The sequence below is a fragment of the Neoarius graeffei genome, chromosome 20 (assembly GCF_027579695.1).
Source record: "Neoarius graeffei isolate fNeoGra1 chromosome 20, fNeoGra1.pri, whole genome shotgun sequence".
NCBI classification, from domain to species: domain Eukaryota; kingdom Metazoa; phylum Chordata; class Actinopteri; order Siluriformes; family Ariidae; genus Neoarius; species Neoarius graeffei.
The window spans coordinates 60,107,068-60,120,720 of record NC_083588.1 but is presented as its reverse complement, the minus strand read 5'-3'; the positions used below and the strand labels follow the sequence as shown (position 1 = coordinate 60,120,720).

At 45.2% G+C, this 13,653-nt stretch overlaps 1 protein-coding gene across 1 annotated transcript in view; it reads right to left on the bottom strand.

Moving 5' to 3' along the window:
• The window catches only part of mylk5 (myosin, light chain kinase 5), a 91,227-nt gene that overhangs the window by 66,552 nt on the left and 11,022 nt on the right, over positions 1–13,653 (bottom strand). The window contains exons 2-4 of the mRNA XM_060902093.1: positions 12,899–13,030; positions 11,500–11,652; positions 10,968–11,144 (exon numbers count right to left, since the gene is read on the bottom strand). Coding sequence (XP_060758076.1) covers positions 10,968–11,144; positions 11,500–11,652; positions 12,899–13,030 — 462 coding nt within the window. The remainder of the gene's footprint in view (positions 1–10,967; positions 11,145–11,499; positions 11,653–12,898; positions 13,031–13,653) is intronic.

The window sequence follows — 13,653 nt, the reverse complement described above, 5'->3', positions numbered from 1 at the left end:
TCACCAGGCTGTGGCAGATGGATGTGGTGCCATACCGAAATGAGAAGATCATCACCCGGTCCAAGCAGGATGCTGCAGCTGTCAAGTTGCTGGAGGAGAAGACCGTCAGAGTGACAGTCGACGGCGTTCAGCGATACGTCCACTCATCAGACAACCCAGCTGATGATATCGCCAGGGGGCTGACTCTGTCACAGCTCGTCCAGGAGCATCGCTGGAGTCGCGGACCTCCCTTCCTGTGGCAGGACGAGACAGCATGGCCGACCGGTCCAGGCCCCTCACCCACTATTGCTGCTGACGCCACCGAGCTGCGGAAGTCCCAGTTCTGCGGCCACATCACCGTGACCTCTGACCCTGCGTTGCCTGATGCAGGGAACTTCAGTCAATATCCAGAGCTTCTGGAGGCCACAGTCAGAGCACGTCACGGGGCGGCCACATCCGCCATCACAGCTGAGGACTACAGGCAAGCGGAGATGGCACTCCTCAGGAAGGCACAGAGTGACTCCTTCCCCGAAGACCTCACCCTGCTCTCAGCGGGGAAGCCAGTCTCCACTGACAGCAGGATCCTCACATTGTCCCCGGAGTACGACGCTGAGACACAGCTGATCCGGGTCGGAGGTCGTCTGCGCAGGTGTGACACGGTTGAGGAGGAGACTCTGCACCCCATCCTGCTTGACCCTCAGCACCCCATCACCCAGCTCATCATCCGAGACTTCGACAGCCACCTGGCGCACCCAGGACCAGAGCGAGTGTTTGCTGAGCTGCGCCGGCGGTACTGGATCGTGCGTGGGAGAGCGGCTGTCAAGAAACATCAGCACAGCTGTCCAGAGTGTCAGAAGTGGCGAGGCGCACCAGTGATCCCCAGAATGGCTGACTTGCCACCATCAAGTTTGCGCTTGCACAAGCCAGCCTTCTATTCCACTGGAATGGATTGTTTCGGGCCGTACCTCATCAAGATCGGCCGACGCACTGAGAAACAGTGGGGCATCGTTTTCAAGTGCCTGACAATCCATGCAGTGCATCTAGACCTCCTCACCAGCATGGACACTGATGCTTTCTTGATGGCCCTGCGGCGCTTTATCGCACGCCGAGGGAAGCCACATGAGCTGCTCTCCGACCAAGGCACCAATTTCAGAGAGGGTCAGTCTGAACTGCAGGAGACGTTCAAAGCCCTCAGCCCAGAGCTACAGTCCCACTTAGCCAGTCAACAGATTGACTTCAAGTTCAATCCTCCACATGCTCCGCACTTCGGTGGTTCCTGGGAACGGGAGATCCGTTCCATCAAAGCTGCCCTACACACTACACTCGATGCACAGACAGTCACTGAGGAGGTGTTGAGGACAGTGCTGATCGAGGTGGAAGGCATCATCAACTCCAAGCCCTTGGGTTACACCTCGTCAGACATCGCAGATCCAGATCCCATCACTCCAAACATGCTGCTGATGGGGCGGCACGACCCCTCCATACCACAAGTGGTCTACGCCGACTCCGACATCCTGGGCAGGCGCAGGTGGAGACAGTGCCAGGCCCTCGCGGACCAATTCTGGGCTAAGTTCATCAGGAACTACCTGCCCTCTCTTCAAACCCGCTCCAAGTGGCAACGAGACCGGGAGGACCTCATCGTTGACAGCATCGTGATGATTGTCGACCCTCAGCTCCCACGTGCCCTGTGGCCTGTGGGCAAGGTCACTGCTGTCACCCCTGGAGCAGATGGCAGGGTACGTACTGCACAGGTGCAGGTCAAGGACCGGACCTACACACGCCCAGTCTCACGCCTCGTGAGACTCCCTTCACTCCCTCAGGGCCTCTCTGCCTGACATCATGGACACAACTTTGTTCCACAAAGTTGGGGGCGGCTGTTCAGAATTGCGGTGCCAGGTCTTAATTATTTTGACCTTTAAAGTAGTAAACAGGCACCCTTGTCAGACATAGTGGCTCCCAACTCGTTAGTTGTCAGGGCAACCGACCTCCTCCCTGTTGTTGTGCACGCGCTGTGCACGTGGACTGAGCATCTTACAACATGCCAACTTCAGACACCCTGGCGCCACTGTCCATCACACTGTGCTGCGTGGACTATATAAGATGCGCACAAACATCGAGGAAAACACGGCACACAACAGACGGGGACTCCATGCAACACCTGCTTCTCATCAGTGAATATTTGGATCCGTTTCTCTCTTTCTCTCTCTGTTTCATTTCTTTCTTGCTTTCTATCCTTCTATCGCGGACGTGTCAGGATCCAACGTCCATCATTCGTGCCGTGTGTGCATTCTGTGCGTCCTTGAATTAAAACCACGGTTTACACTGTTGCTCATGAGTGGACATCCATTAATTCCTGTTCTAACCGGACAGCCTGTGTAGCTTGCTGTATACCTGATCCAGTGTCCCTCTTATACAGTCCTTTACCCTGTCCATCACCGGACACCCATTTTTATAGCAAGTGACATTGTGCTTATTTTCCAAACCGGAAATCCGCCATGTTGGATGATAACAACAACCAAGATAGTGGCGCTTCACTTGTGAGCTGCTGCAGTGCGTTGTGATTTTCTTTTTATTTCACTGCCTTTAAAGAAGGAAAGTGCCTACTTTGTGTGAGGGATATACACTACGTTCAGACTGCAACCTGAAACGACCCATATCCGATTTGTTGTGAAATCCGATTTTTTTGTTAGGCCATTCACATTACCAATTATATGAGACTTGTATGCGATCTCCAATATGAACGGAAAACGACCCAAAAGTGTCCCGCATGCGCAAATTGACACGTAATAAGCACATCGTGTGCTGTGTGTGTGTGTGAATGAGAGTGTCTCTGCGTGAGAGAGAGAGAGGGTGTGTGTGTGAGAGAGAGAGAGAGGGTGTGAGTGAGTGGGGCTGTGGCAGCAACCTCCGTTGAAAGATTGATTGATTGATTGATTGATTGATTGATTGAAGTGCGCATGCTCTCTACATAAACACTGTCTAGTGCAGACATCCCAAGTCTCCCGGAAGTACGGGGAGTCTCCCGCATATTGATAGCGGCTCCCTGATGCCCGCAAATTGGAGAATATCTCCCGGAATCTAGAGCAAGTGAGCAAGCGCGTGCACGCGAAACATTAATGTCTGCATCGCGCATATGACGGAGTGCGCGAGGGAGTGTGAGAGAGACTGTGTGTGCGCCTGTTCATGTAGCGCATTATGTCATTGTTGTTGTTTTCCACCAAAGAGGCGGGATTAGCCAATGCAGAATAGTGACGTTTGTCTCTTGTTGATGACGTGTAGGTCGCATGAATGCGACCTGTCCGGTCAGACTGCAGTCGCATGTGAAAATATCGGATATGCATCGGAATTAGGACCACATATCCAAGCGGCCTGGGTCGCGTGTGAAAAAAATCGGATCTGTGTCGTTCAGATTGTCAATAACAAATCGGATACAGGTCACATATGGGCAAAAAAATCGGATATGGGTCGTTTCAGGGTGCAGTCTGAACGTAGTCATAATCGCAGTAATAACGCTACTCGTGACAAAGAGAAACGATTCTTCAGAAATAATTCCCCAAATAATTAAAAACGGCGACAATACAGATGAAGACCTGTCCAGAGAACGCCGTGCGTACGCTGTGGTTCAAAAATGTACATCGTAACAACTTAACTGAGGAAAAAGCTAATTACACCCGCGTGTGTGTGTGTGTGCGGCGACCACTTTATGTTGCTAATTAAAGCTATGTTTTCTGCTGATTAAATTTAACTTTTGATCTTTAGCGCAAACACGCTTTTATCTGCGTCTCACCTTGCAGGAGTGCCGGCAAACCTACAGTACGTGATAAAACAAATCCAGATCGGGCACCAACACTCAAATTAGGACACGATAATATCAAGACGAAAACTCATCTCGCAGTGTCAAGAAGAAGAAGCAACGGGATAAATGAAAGCTCTGCCGAGAAAGCCAGATTAGATTAGAAGCAGCGTGAGAAACCTTAGCGAGTTTGGATACACAAGGAAAACAATGTGGGTCAACTTTGCCAGGTAAGAAATTAGTGATGCCATTCCATTAATCCAGTAACTTTATTTTACTTACGCACTTTTTTTTTTTTGTAGAACGAGAAAGTTCACGTTGATATCAGGGTATTCAATTGGTGGTAATGAAGCTAAACCCTCTGTATAACCGGACGGCTTTAACATATCAAATTTCAACTATTTCTCTGAATCTTGACTTGGCAGAGAGAGAGAGGACTCCAGAGAATCATAATATTTCAAGAAAGTCAGAGATGCATTACGGTTATTGTTCGCACGAGATGGCATTTTGGATTTGTATATCATCCAACATGGTGGCGGATGCATACGTGACACTATTTTGTCACGTAGTTGCGCACGAAGAATAGAAATGGACGCCAAGTCTGAACAGCGTATTAAAGCTCACGTTTTCTGAAATAGACAGAATAAAAGAAACTGACCGGGTGTCTTATTTCAGAGTTTGTGGGTTGACAGGCTTTACAGATGGATGACCCAAATGTATGTGCACAAGTACTGAAAAAATGAGTTTTTCATAATATGTCCTTGTGGTAGAAGGGGGCGTGGTTGAAGTTCAGCTGTGGGTGGTGAGGAATCAGGTAGAACCAGCAGGTAACACAAAAAGTGTTTCACCTGTGATTGTTTACTGTCAATTTTCCCATGTGTGTTTTTCTGTGTTCTTTCAGAGAGAAGCCGGTATTCAGAGAGAGAGGGAGAGAGAGAGAGAGAGAAAGAAAGAGATGAGTCACAGAGCGCCGTGTTTGTGTGTGTGAGCAAAAATAAAAAGACGCTAGTCACTGAAAAGTGAAAATGGGGACAGAAAAATAAAAATGCATCATGAATTGTCAAGCCTGTCTCCCTGTTCCTCATTCCCGGAGCTGTTCAAGTGTTATAGTCCCCTTTAACAACAGGGTTCTAACTTGGCCTTTTCAGCATATCGGGCCAATATGCAATGTTTCCTTACTGCCACGCCCACAATATTGATGACATGCCTGTAAAAGTTGCCGCTACACTAACAAAACGACTCGTCAATCTTGAAAATGTGGTCTTTTGTTTAATTTTCTCTTGTTATCCCCACGCAGAGGTGACGGTGCAGAGATCGTCACTGATCATACTAGTCCAGTTTACCTCCTTCCTTATGCTGTGTTTGCAGTAAAGTGCCATTAGTGTTAAGAGGCGCTTACACGCTATGCACGTAATACGTGCCGGTCCCCGAATTAGATCTGGAGAGTCAGGTATTGTAATTGAATGGCTGAAGCAGAAAATAAAGCTGACATTTGGTGAACATCGCCTGGTTGTTTTATTCTTATTCCATAAATATGTCACTAATATAGTTGAATATTAATTATATTAAGTCTTCAATCAAAAACAAGCACAGCGGCTTTTGACGCAAAAAAATCTCATTAAGGGCGGCACGGTGGTGTAGTGGTTAGCGCTGTCGCCTCACAGCAAGAAGGCCCGGGTTCGAGCCCCGTGGTCGGCGAGGGCCTTTCTGTGCGGAGTTTGCATATTCTCCCCGTGTCCGCGTGGGTTTCCTCCGGGTGCTCCGGTTTCCCCCACAGTCCAAAGACATGCAGGTTAGGTTAACTGGTGACTCTAAATTGACCGTAGGTGTGAATGTGAGTGTGAATGGTTGTCTGTGTCTATGTGTCAGCCCTGTGATGACCTGGCGACTTGTCCAGGTGTACCCCGCCTTTCGCCCGTAGTCAGCTGGGATAGGCTCCAGCTTGCCTGCGACCCTGTAGAACAGGATAAAGCGGCTAGAGATAATGAGATGAGATGAGAAAATCTCATTAATATTACCAAAAACGAGTGACTTTCAGGGAGGCCTGCAAGTGCCAGGAAATGCACTAGACTGCATCTCCGAGCATGTAGAACCTGTGAGCTTTCAGAGGCCTAAGGCAGTCCCTGAATCCCCGGGCCGTTATGACTGGTGACACTACGCTGATATTTTCATCTAGTTAGAACCCTGAGAGTCATAGAAATATCTTTCAATAGCTGATAGAATGCACACCTATGGACACCAAACCTATAGATGTGTTGCAGTAGTTCATTAACTGAACTGGGACTCCCTGACCATTGACTGGGAATTTTACTTGCATATGGTATTCCAGAAGAGGCCGTCAATGCTATTCTAATGTTGTATGCCGGTACAAAAGCTATGGTACGATCACCAGATGGTGATGTGGACTTCTTTGACATAGTGGCTGGAGCGTTGCAAGCCCCCTTCCTCTTTATCATCTGCCTGGACTACATGCTTCGTACCTCAGTAGACCAAAGGAAAAAGTTCTAACCTTAGAAAGATCTAGAAGCAGAAGATATCCAGCTAAAACACTCACAGATGCAGACTATGCTGACAACCTACAGTGGATATAAAAAGTGTACACACCCCGTTAAAATGGTAGGTTTTTCTGATGTAAAAAAACGAGACCATGATAAATAATTTCATAACTTTTCCCAACTTTAATGTGACCTATAACCTGTACAATTCAATTGAAAAACAAAGAAATCTGTTAGGGGGAAAAATATAAAAAAATTAAAAAAGTACAATAAGCTGGTTGCATAAGTGTGCACACCCTTAAACTAATACTTTTTTGAAGCACCTTTTGATTTAATTACAGCATTCGGTCTTTTTGGGTTCACACCTGCCATCAATTAAAATGACTCTGATTAACCCCAAATAAAGTTCAGACATTTACCCAGTTGCCTCCTCCAGCAAAAGCCAGGGTTCACACAGAGCTTACAAAGCATCAGAGGGATCTCAGTGTTGAAAGGTATCAGTCAGGAGAAGGGGACAAAAACATTTCCACGGCATTAGATATACCATGGAGCACAGTGAAGACAGTCATCAAGAAGTGGAGAAAATATGGGACAACAGTGACATTACCGAGAACTGGACGTCCCTCCAAAATTGATGAAAAGACAAGACGAAAACTGGTCAGGGAGGCTGCCGAGAGGCCTACAGCAACACTGAAGGAGCTGCAGGAATTTCTGGCAAGTACTGGTTGTGTACTACATGTGATAATCTCCCGTATTCTCCATATGTCTGGACTATGAGGTAAGGTCAAAGAAAAACATCCAGGCCCGGCTAAATTTAAAAAAAAAAATACATCAACTCTCCCAAAAGCATGTAGGAAAATGTGTTATGGTCTGATGAAACCAAGGTTGAACTTTTTGGCCACAATTCCAGAAGGTGTGTTTGGCACAAAAACAACACTGTGCATCACCAAAAGAACCCCATACCCACGGTGAAGCATGGTGGTGGCAGCATCATGTTTTGGGGTTGTTTTTTCTTCAGCTGGAACAGGGGCTTTAGTCAAAGTGGAGGGAATTATGAACAGTTCTAAATACCAGTCAATTTTGGCCCAAAACCTTCAGGTGTCTGCTAGAAAGCTGAAGATGAAGAGGAATTTCACCTTTCAGCATGACAATGACCCCAAGCATACATCATAATCAACAAAAGAATGGCTTCACAAGAAGAAAATTAAAGTTTTGGAATGGCCCAGCCAGAGCCCAGACCTAAATCCAGTTGAAAATCTGTGGGGTGACCTGAAGAGGGCTGTGCACAAGAGACGCCCTCGCAATCTGACAGATTTGGAGTGCTTTTGCAAGGAAGAGTCGGCAAATATTGCCAAGTCTAGATGTGGCAGGCTGATAGACTCTGACCCAAAAAGACTGAATGCTGTAATTAAATCAAAAGGTGCTTCAACAAAGTATTAGTTTAAGGCTGTGCACACTTATGCAACCAGCTTATTGTACATTTTTTAATTATTTTTTATGTTTTTTCCCCTAATTTGTTTTTCAATTGAATTGTACAGGTTATAGGTCATATTAAAGGTGGGAAAAGTTTTGAAATTATTTATCGTGGTCTCGTTTTTTTTTTTTTTACTTTTACATCAGAAAACCCTTTCATTTTGACAGAATGTGTACATGTTTTATATCCACTGTAGCTCTCTTTGCTGATACTCTCTCCCAAGCAGAATCTCTCCTTCATAGTCTGGGACAAGCTGCTAGAGGCATTGGCCTCTATGTCAACACAGACGAAACAGAGTTCATGTGCTACAATCAAGTTGGAAAAGTCACCTCTGCCAATGGCAAAGAACTTTCCAAAGTAGATAACTTTGTCTATCTTGGCAGCTACATAGCATCATGCGAAAGTGATGTCAATGTGTGAATTGCGAAGGCTTGGGCCACATTGACAAATTAGCATCCAGCTGGAAATCATCACTACCAGATAAAATGAAGCGAAACTTTTTTCAGGCTGTAGTAGTCTCAGTCCTACTCTATGGCAGTACCACCTGGACTTTGACCAAGAGGCTGGAGAAAAAGTTGGATGGCAACTACACTCGCATGCTTTGTGCTGTATTAAATGTCTCCTGGAAGCAGCACCTCACTAAACAACAACTGTATGGCCATCTACCCTATATCTCCCATGTCATACGTGAGAGAAGGATGCACTTCTCAGGTCACTGCTGGAGGAGCAAAGAAGAAACAGTGAGGGATGTGTTGCTTTGGAACCCCTCCCAGGGGCTGCACCAAGGCTGGACGTCCTTGCAAAAATTTCATCAGCCAACTTTGTGAAGATGCAGGATGCTGGATTGAAGACCTCCCTGAAGCAAGGAATAACTGAGATGGCTGGAGAGAGAGAGAGTCTCAAATATCCGTGCAAATAGCAAAAACAAACAAAAAAAGATTCATGTTCTGAGACCTGTATGTTGCACACTTGACTAAATCTAAGACTATCAAACAACTTAAAAAAACAAACAAACAAATGGCATCCTGTTATTCAGCATCATTGACATGACAATGTTTTCTTTAAGAAGATGTCTTTTTAACATTTATGGAAAAGGCTCCAGTGTCGCCTTTTAAGACTAGCATGCTAGCATACCAGACAGTCAAGGGGTTAGATCCAGCATACCTCCAGAGACTGATCTGATCCTACATGCCAGTCAAATCCCTACCCTCCACTACTACTGGTTGCCTGGCTCCTCCTCCTCATCTCCACTTCTGCCCAGTCCACTCAAGACTGCTGTCTGTTCTGGCTCCCTGTTGGTGGAATGACCTTCCCATTGAGGTTAGAACTCCCGACTCCTTGACCACCTTCAAACACAGACTGAAGACTCACCTCTTCAGGATGGACCTCTCCCCTGCTTCCCTGCCCATTGTGTAACTGTGTTTCGGTCTAAACCAACCCAGGCTGTGTACGGTCTCGCCTGGTCATGATGACTTAGTGTTAGGGTTTTATTTTTCTCTATTTAGTTGTATTTTGTCAGCTCATTTTTATGGTTGGTTTGTTTTCCTTGGCTTCTTGCTGAGTGTTGGTACTTCAACAGAATATTGCACTCAGTGTGATTCTGTCAGTTGTTCAATTAGCACTAGAACTTTCTTGTCTAGGGGCGGCACGGTGGTGTAGTGGTTAGTGCTGTCGCCTCACAGCAAGAAGGTCTGGGTTCAAGCCCCGTGGCCGGCGAGGGCCTTTCTGTGTGGAGTTTGCATGTTCTCCCCGTGTCTGCGTGGGTTTCCTCCGGGTGCTCCGGTTTCCCCCACAGTCCAAAGACATGCAGGTTAGGTTAACTGGTGACTAAATTGACCGTAGGTGTGAATGTGAGTGTGAATGGTTGTCTGTGTCTATGTGTCAGCCCTGTGATGACCTGGCGACTTGTCCAGGGTGTACCCCGCCTGTCGCCCGTAGTCAGCCAGGATAGGCTCCAGCTTGCCTGTGACCCTGTAGAACAGGATAAAGCGGCTAGAGATAATGAGATGAGATGAGACTTTCTTGTCTAGAAGTTCAGCACTTCTTGTACCTGACTTTTGCACATATTGTACGTCGCTCTGGATAAGCATGTCTGCTAAATGCCTGTAATGTCATGCAATGTAATGTCACTGCTTTGTAGTTTCTCTATAGCATGACTGCCTGCCTTTATGGTCTTATTAACTTCCAGAGAGAGAACAAAACAAAGCCTGGTGAGGATGCAACAGTTTATAGCTGTTTATAACTTGTTTTGCAGATGCTCCATGACATCACATATAACTATAAACCAAGAAAAAATATGTGTTGTTCTTTAATAAATGTTATTGTTCACAAACTACTGTGGTACAAGAGGAATAAACCACTGCATGATGTGCGGTTATAGAAAAATAAGTTAAATAACTTCAGGGTGGTAACAGTAACTTGGCTTCATACGCATCACCTCACCCCATCGTTGATCACTGACAGGTAATGATCTTATGCGATCATGTGTTGTCCATCGTCCGTCCGGCGTCATCCACATTTCACGAAAATCGCTTCTTCTCTCTCAATTCTTCACCGATTTTTATTCTTTTTGGCAGGAAGGTAGGTCTTCCTGGGGTGCATATAGCTTCTACCCAAATTTGCATAATTGCAATTAATAATGAAGATATGGAGTAATTAATTAATCCCTAACGAGCAGTTTCCACACAAATCACTTCTCTCTCAATTCTTCACCGATTTTGATTATTTCTGGCATGAAGGTAGGGGAACCTAGGGTGCATAGAACTTCTACCCAGATTTGCTTCCTTACAATTATTCATGAAGTTATGGACTAATTAAGCCTTAATGAGCAGTTCAACAAAAATCGCTTCTTCTCAGTCAATTCCTCGCCGTTTTGGATTCTTTCTGGCAAATAGGTCGGTATTCCTAGGGTGGATATCGCTTCTATACCGGTATATAGCTTGTATATAGTGTATAAAGCTTGCAACATTTATTGCACAAGGTGGCCCACTTTAGATCGTTCTTTCTGGACTAGACGGGGCCGGAGTGAGAGATGCCGTTATTGACGGTCTCGTTATCAACATGCCATCTGTTTTGGATACATTTATGACACACTTTGTTCAAATGTACAGACTACTGAACAACTGGATGTGGTTTGGAGAAGATCTAGAAGTCTTGTACTACTCCTGCTACTTGTTAGTGGCATTAAAACTAAGAGGATATTGTGCTTAGGGAACAGAACACTCACCTCTTGGGCTCACCGGTGTTCGAGGACTTTGTGTTGGAGGTGATTGCGGTCCTCTGAACACACTAATGTCCTCCAAATTGTTCTTGGGTGATTTGACGCTCCAATTTTCAAAAACAGGGGTACAAGGAGAGGACGGAGAGGAGCGTGTGTGATTGTTTGGGGCAGTGACAGTTGTTTCTGAGGAAAGGAAAGAGGAAATAATGATGAGAAGTGATAGGACACCATTAGTGCATGATCATGAGGCTGGGGAGTTTATTTACAGACAAACTCATCGGAAGAGTGGCCTTGCTCCTGTGTGTGGTGTAAAGATAAGTCCATGGGGGCATCTTTTGACTTGAGGGTAAGAAGTAAATCATCCCTCAGTGGCCATTTTGACAAATCATAAACACATGCATAGAGACAAGAGTCTTAGAAACTGAAACAAGGTCAAGACTAAAGTTATGGCTCGTAAGTCAGTCAAACACAACGTCTTCTTTGAAACATCTCAAAAGTTGTCATTGTTGTTGTGCACATGTGTGTGTTTGTGTGTTACCTCTTACAAACACTGCCGAGCTGCTGGAGGTTTTTCCTGCAGTGTTTTCAGCTATACAAGTGTAAGCTCCAGCGTCCTCTGGGACACATTTCCTAACAACCAGCCTTGCCTCTCCCCTGGTGAAATAGGATTTGGCGAATCTCACCGGCTGACCTGAGAGAGAAACAGAGTGAAGAGCAAAGAAGTAAAGATTAACTCATGTAAATTATATAGGGGGAACAGGGAACTTGCCAAAGGGACAAAAAAAATTTAGGGCTTAATTACTCCACATTCTCATTATTAATTGCAATTATGCAAATCTGGGTAGAAGCTATACGCACCAACGAGACGGTGCTGAGGGAAAAGCAGACAATCAGTATGGAGAAAGTGGGGAAATAGAAAAGACAAGAAGACAAGAAAAGAAAACGACGTTGGAAGATTTTCAAAAGTCTTCAACTGTCCATTTTCGGTGAATCTGTGTCCATTGTTGCATCAGATTCCCGTTTCTGTAATTGACAAAAGTGGGATCCGATGTGGTCTTCTGCTCTTGTGGCCTCAAGGTTTGATGTGGTGTGCATTCTTAGATGCTTTTCTGCTCACCATGGTTGTAAAGAGTGATCATTAGTTCATCTGGCCGACAGGCGATGATCTTATGCCATCATGTGTTGTCCGTTGTCTGTCTGGCGTCGTCCACAATTCACGAAAATCGCTTCTCTCTAAATTCTTCACTGATTTTTATTCTTTTTGGCAGGAAGGTAGGTCTGCCTGGGGTGCATATAGCTTCTACCCAGATTTGCATAATTGCAATTAATAATGAGGATATGGAGTAATTAAGCCCTAATGAGCAGTTTCCACACAAATCACTTCTTCTCCCTTCAGTTCTTCACTGATTTTGATTCTTTCTGGCATGAAGATAGGGGTACCTAGAGTGCATATAACTTCTACCCAGATTTGATTTCTCATGGGGCAGGAATGAGCTACGTCGTCAAGTGTCAGCATTAACTTTTTCAGCAGTTTGTGCTGCAGTAGCTCTTCTGTTCTTCTGGATTGGACCATATGGGCTAGCCTTCATGCCCCATGCGAATCAATGAGACTTTGACACCCATGACCCTGTCGCCGGTTCACCGGTTGTCCTTTGGATCCTTGGACCACTTTTGGTAGGTAGTAATCACTGCATACCGGGAACACCACACAAGATGTGCCATTTTGGAGATGTTCAGACCCAGTCATCTAGCCATCACAATTTGTCAAAGTCGCTCAGGCAGGTGCCATTGTAATGAGGTATACTATTATTATTATTATTATTATTATTATTATTATTATTATTATTATTATTATTAATCAACTACTGATCAGATTATGGTTTTAAAAAAAATCACACTGTAGTTTCCTGCTAATAATTTATTTTCAATTAACTCACCATTATGCAGCCAGGACACACTGATTGATTGACTCCCTGTGATGACACCCCTTAGAGTGATGTCACTTCCTCTGTCAAAGACACAGTCCTGCAGAGGTTCAAGGAAACGTGGCGTGTCCGCATTGTTGTTTCCTTTGTTCAGTAGATTGAGTGATAAGAAAAAAGATTAGCACAGAGTGATTACCAGAAATAAAACAGCAACAAAAAAATATGTCTCTTCACAGAAATATTCACCATATCAACGATTGGACATGTTTTTTTTTAATCCATGTCCGTGAAGCGTCTGCCTTACAAGTCCATGTGTACATTGTTGCTATAGAAACAATAATGTATTAGAACAAGTACATTCATATAAACCTGTTATTTGAATTACAGTAGGCACGACTGTCAGTGCTGCTGTTATAGAAAATTAATGACCAATCAGAATCGAGAATTCAGTGGCACTGTGGTATAATCACAAAGGTTTGGTTATTTATCCTCTTTTCCCCCCAGTTAGTCATCCTGCAAGTTGTTGGTCTGGAGATAACTAAAGAATCTGAGCTGTGATGTTTATTTTATCTGTGATCACATGTATTGTGGCCCTGTGATGACCTGGCGACTTGTCCAGGGTGTACCCCGCCTTTCGCCCGTAGTCAGCTGGGATAGGCTCCAGCTTGCCTGCGACCCTGTAGAACAGGATAAAGTGGCTAGAGATAATGAGATGAGATGAGACATGTATTGTGTCTACGCTGACAGTCACCTGCAGTTTCCTTTGC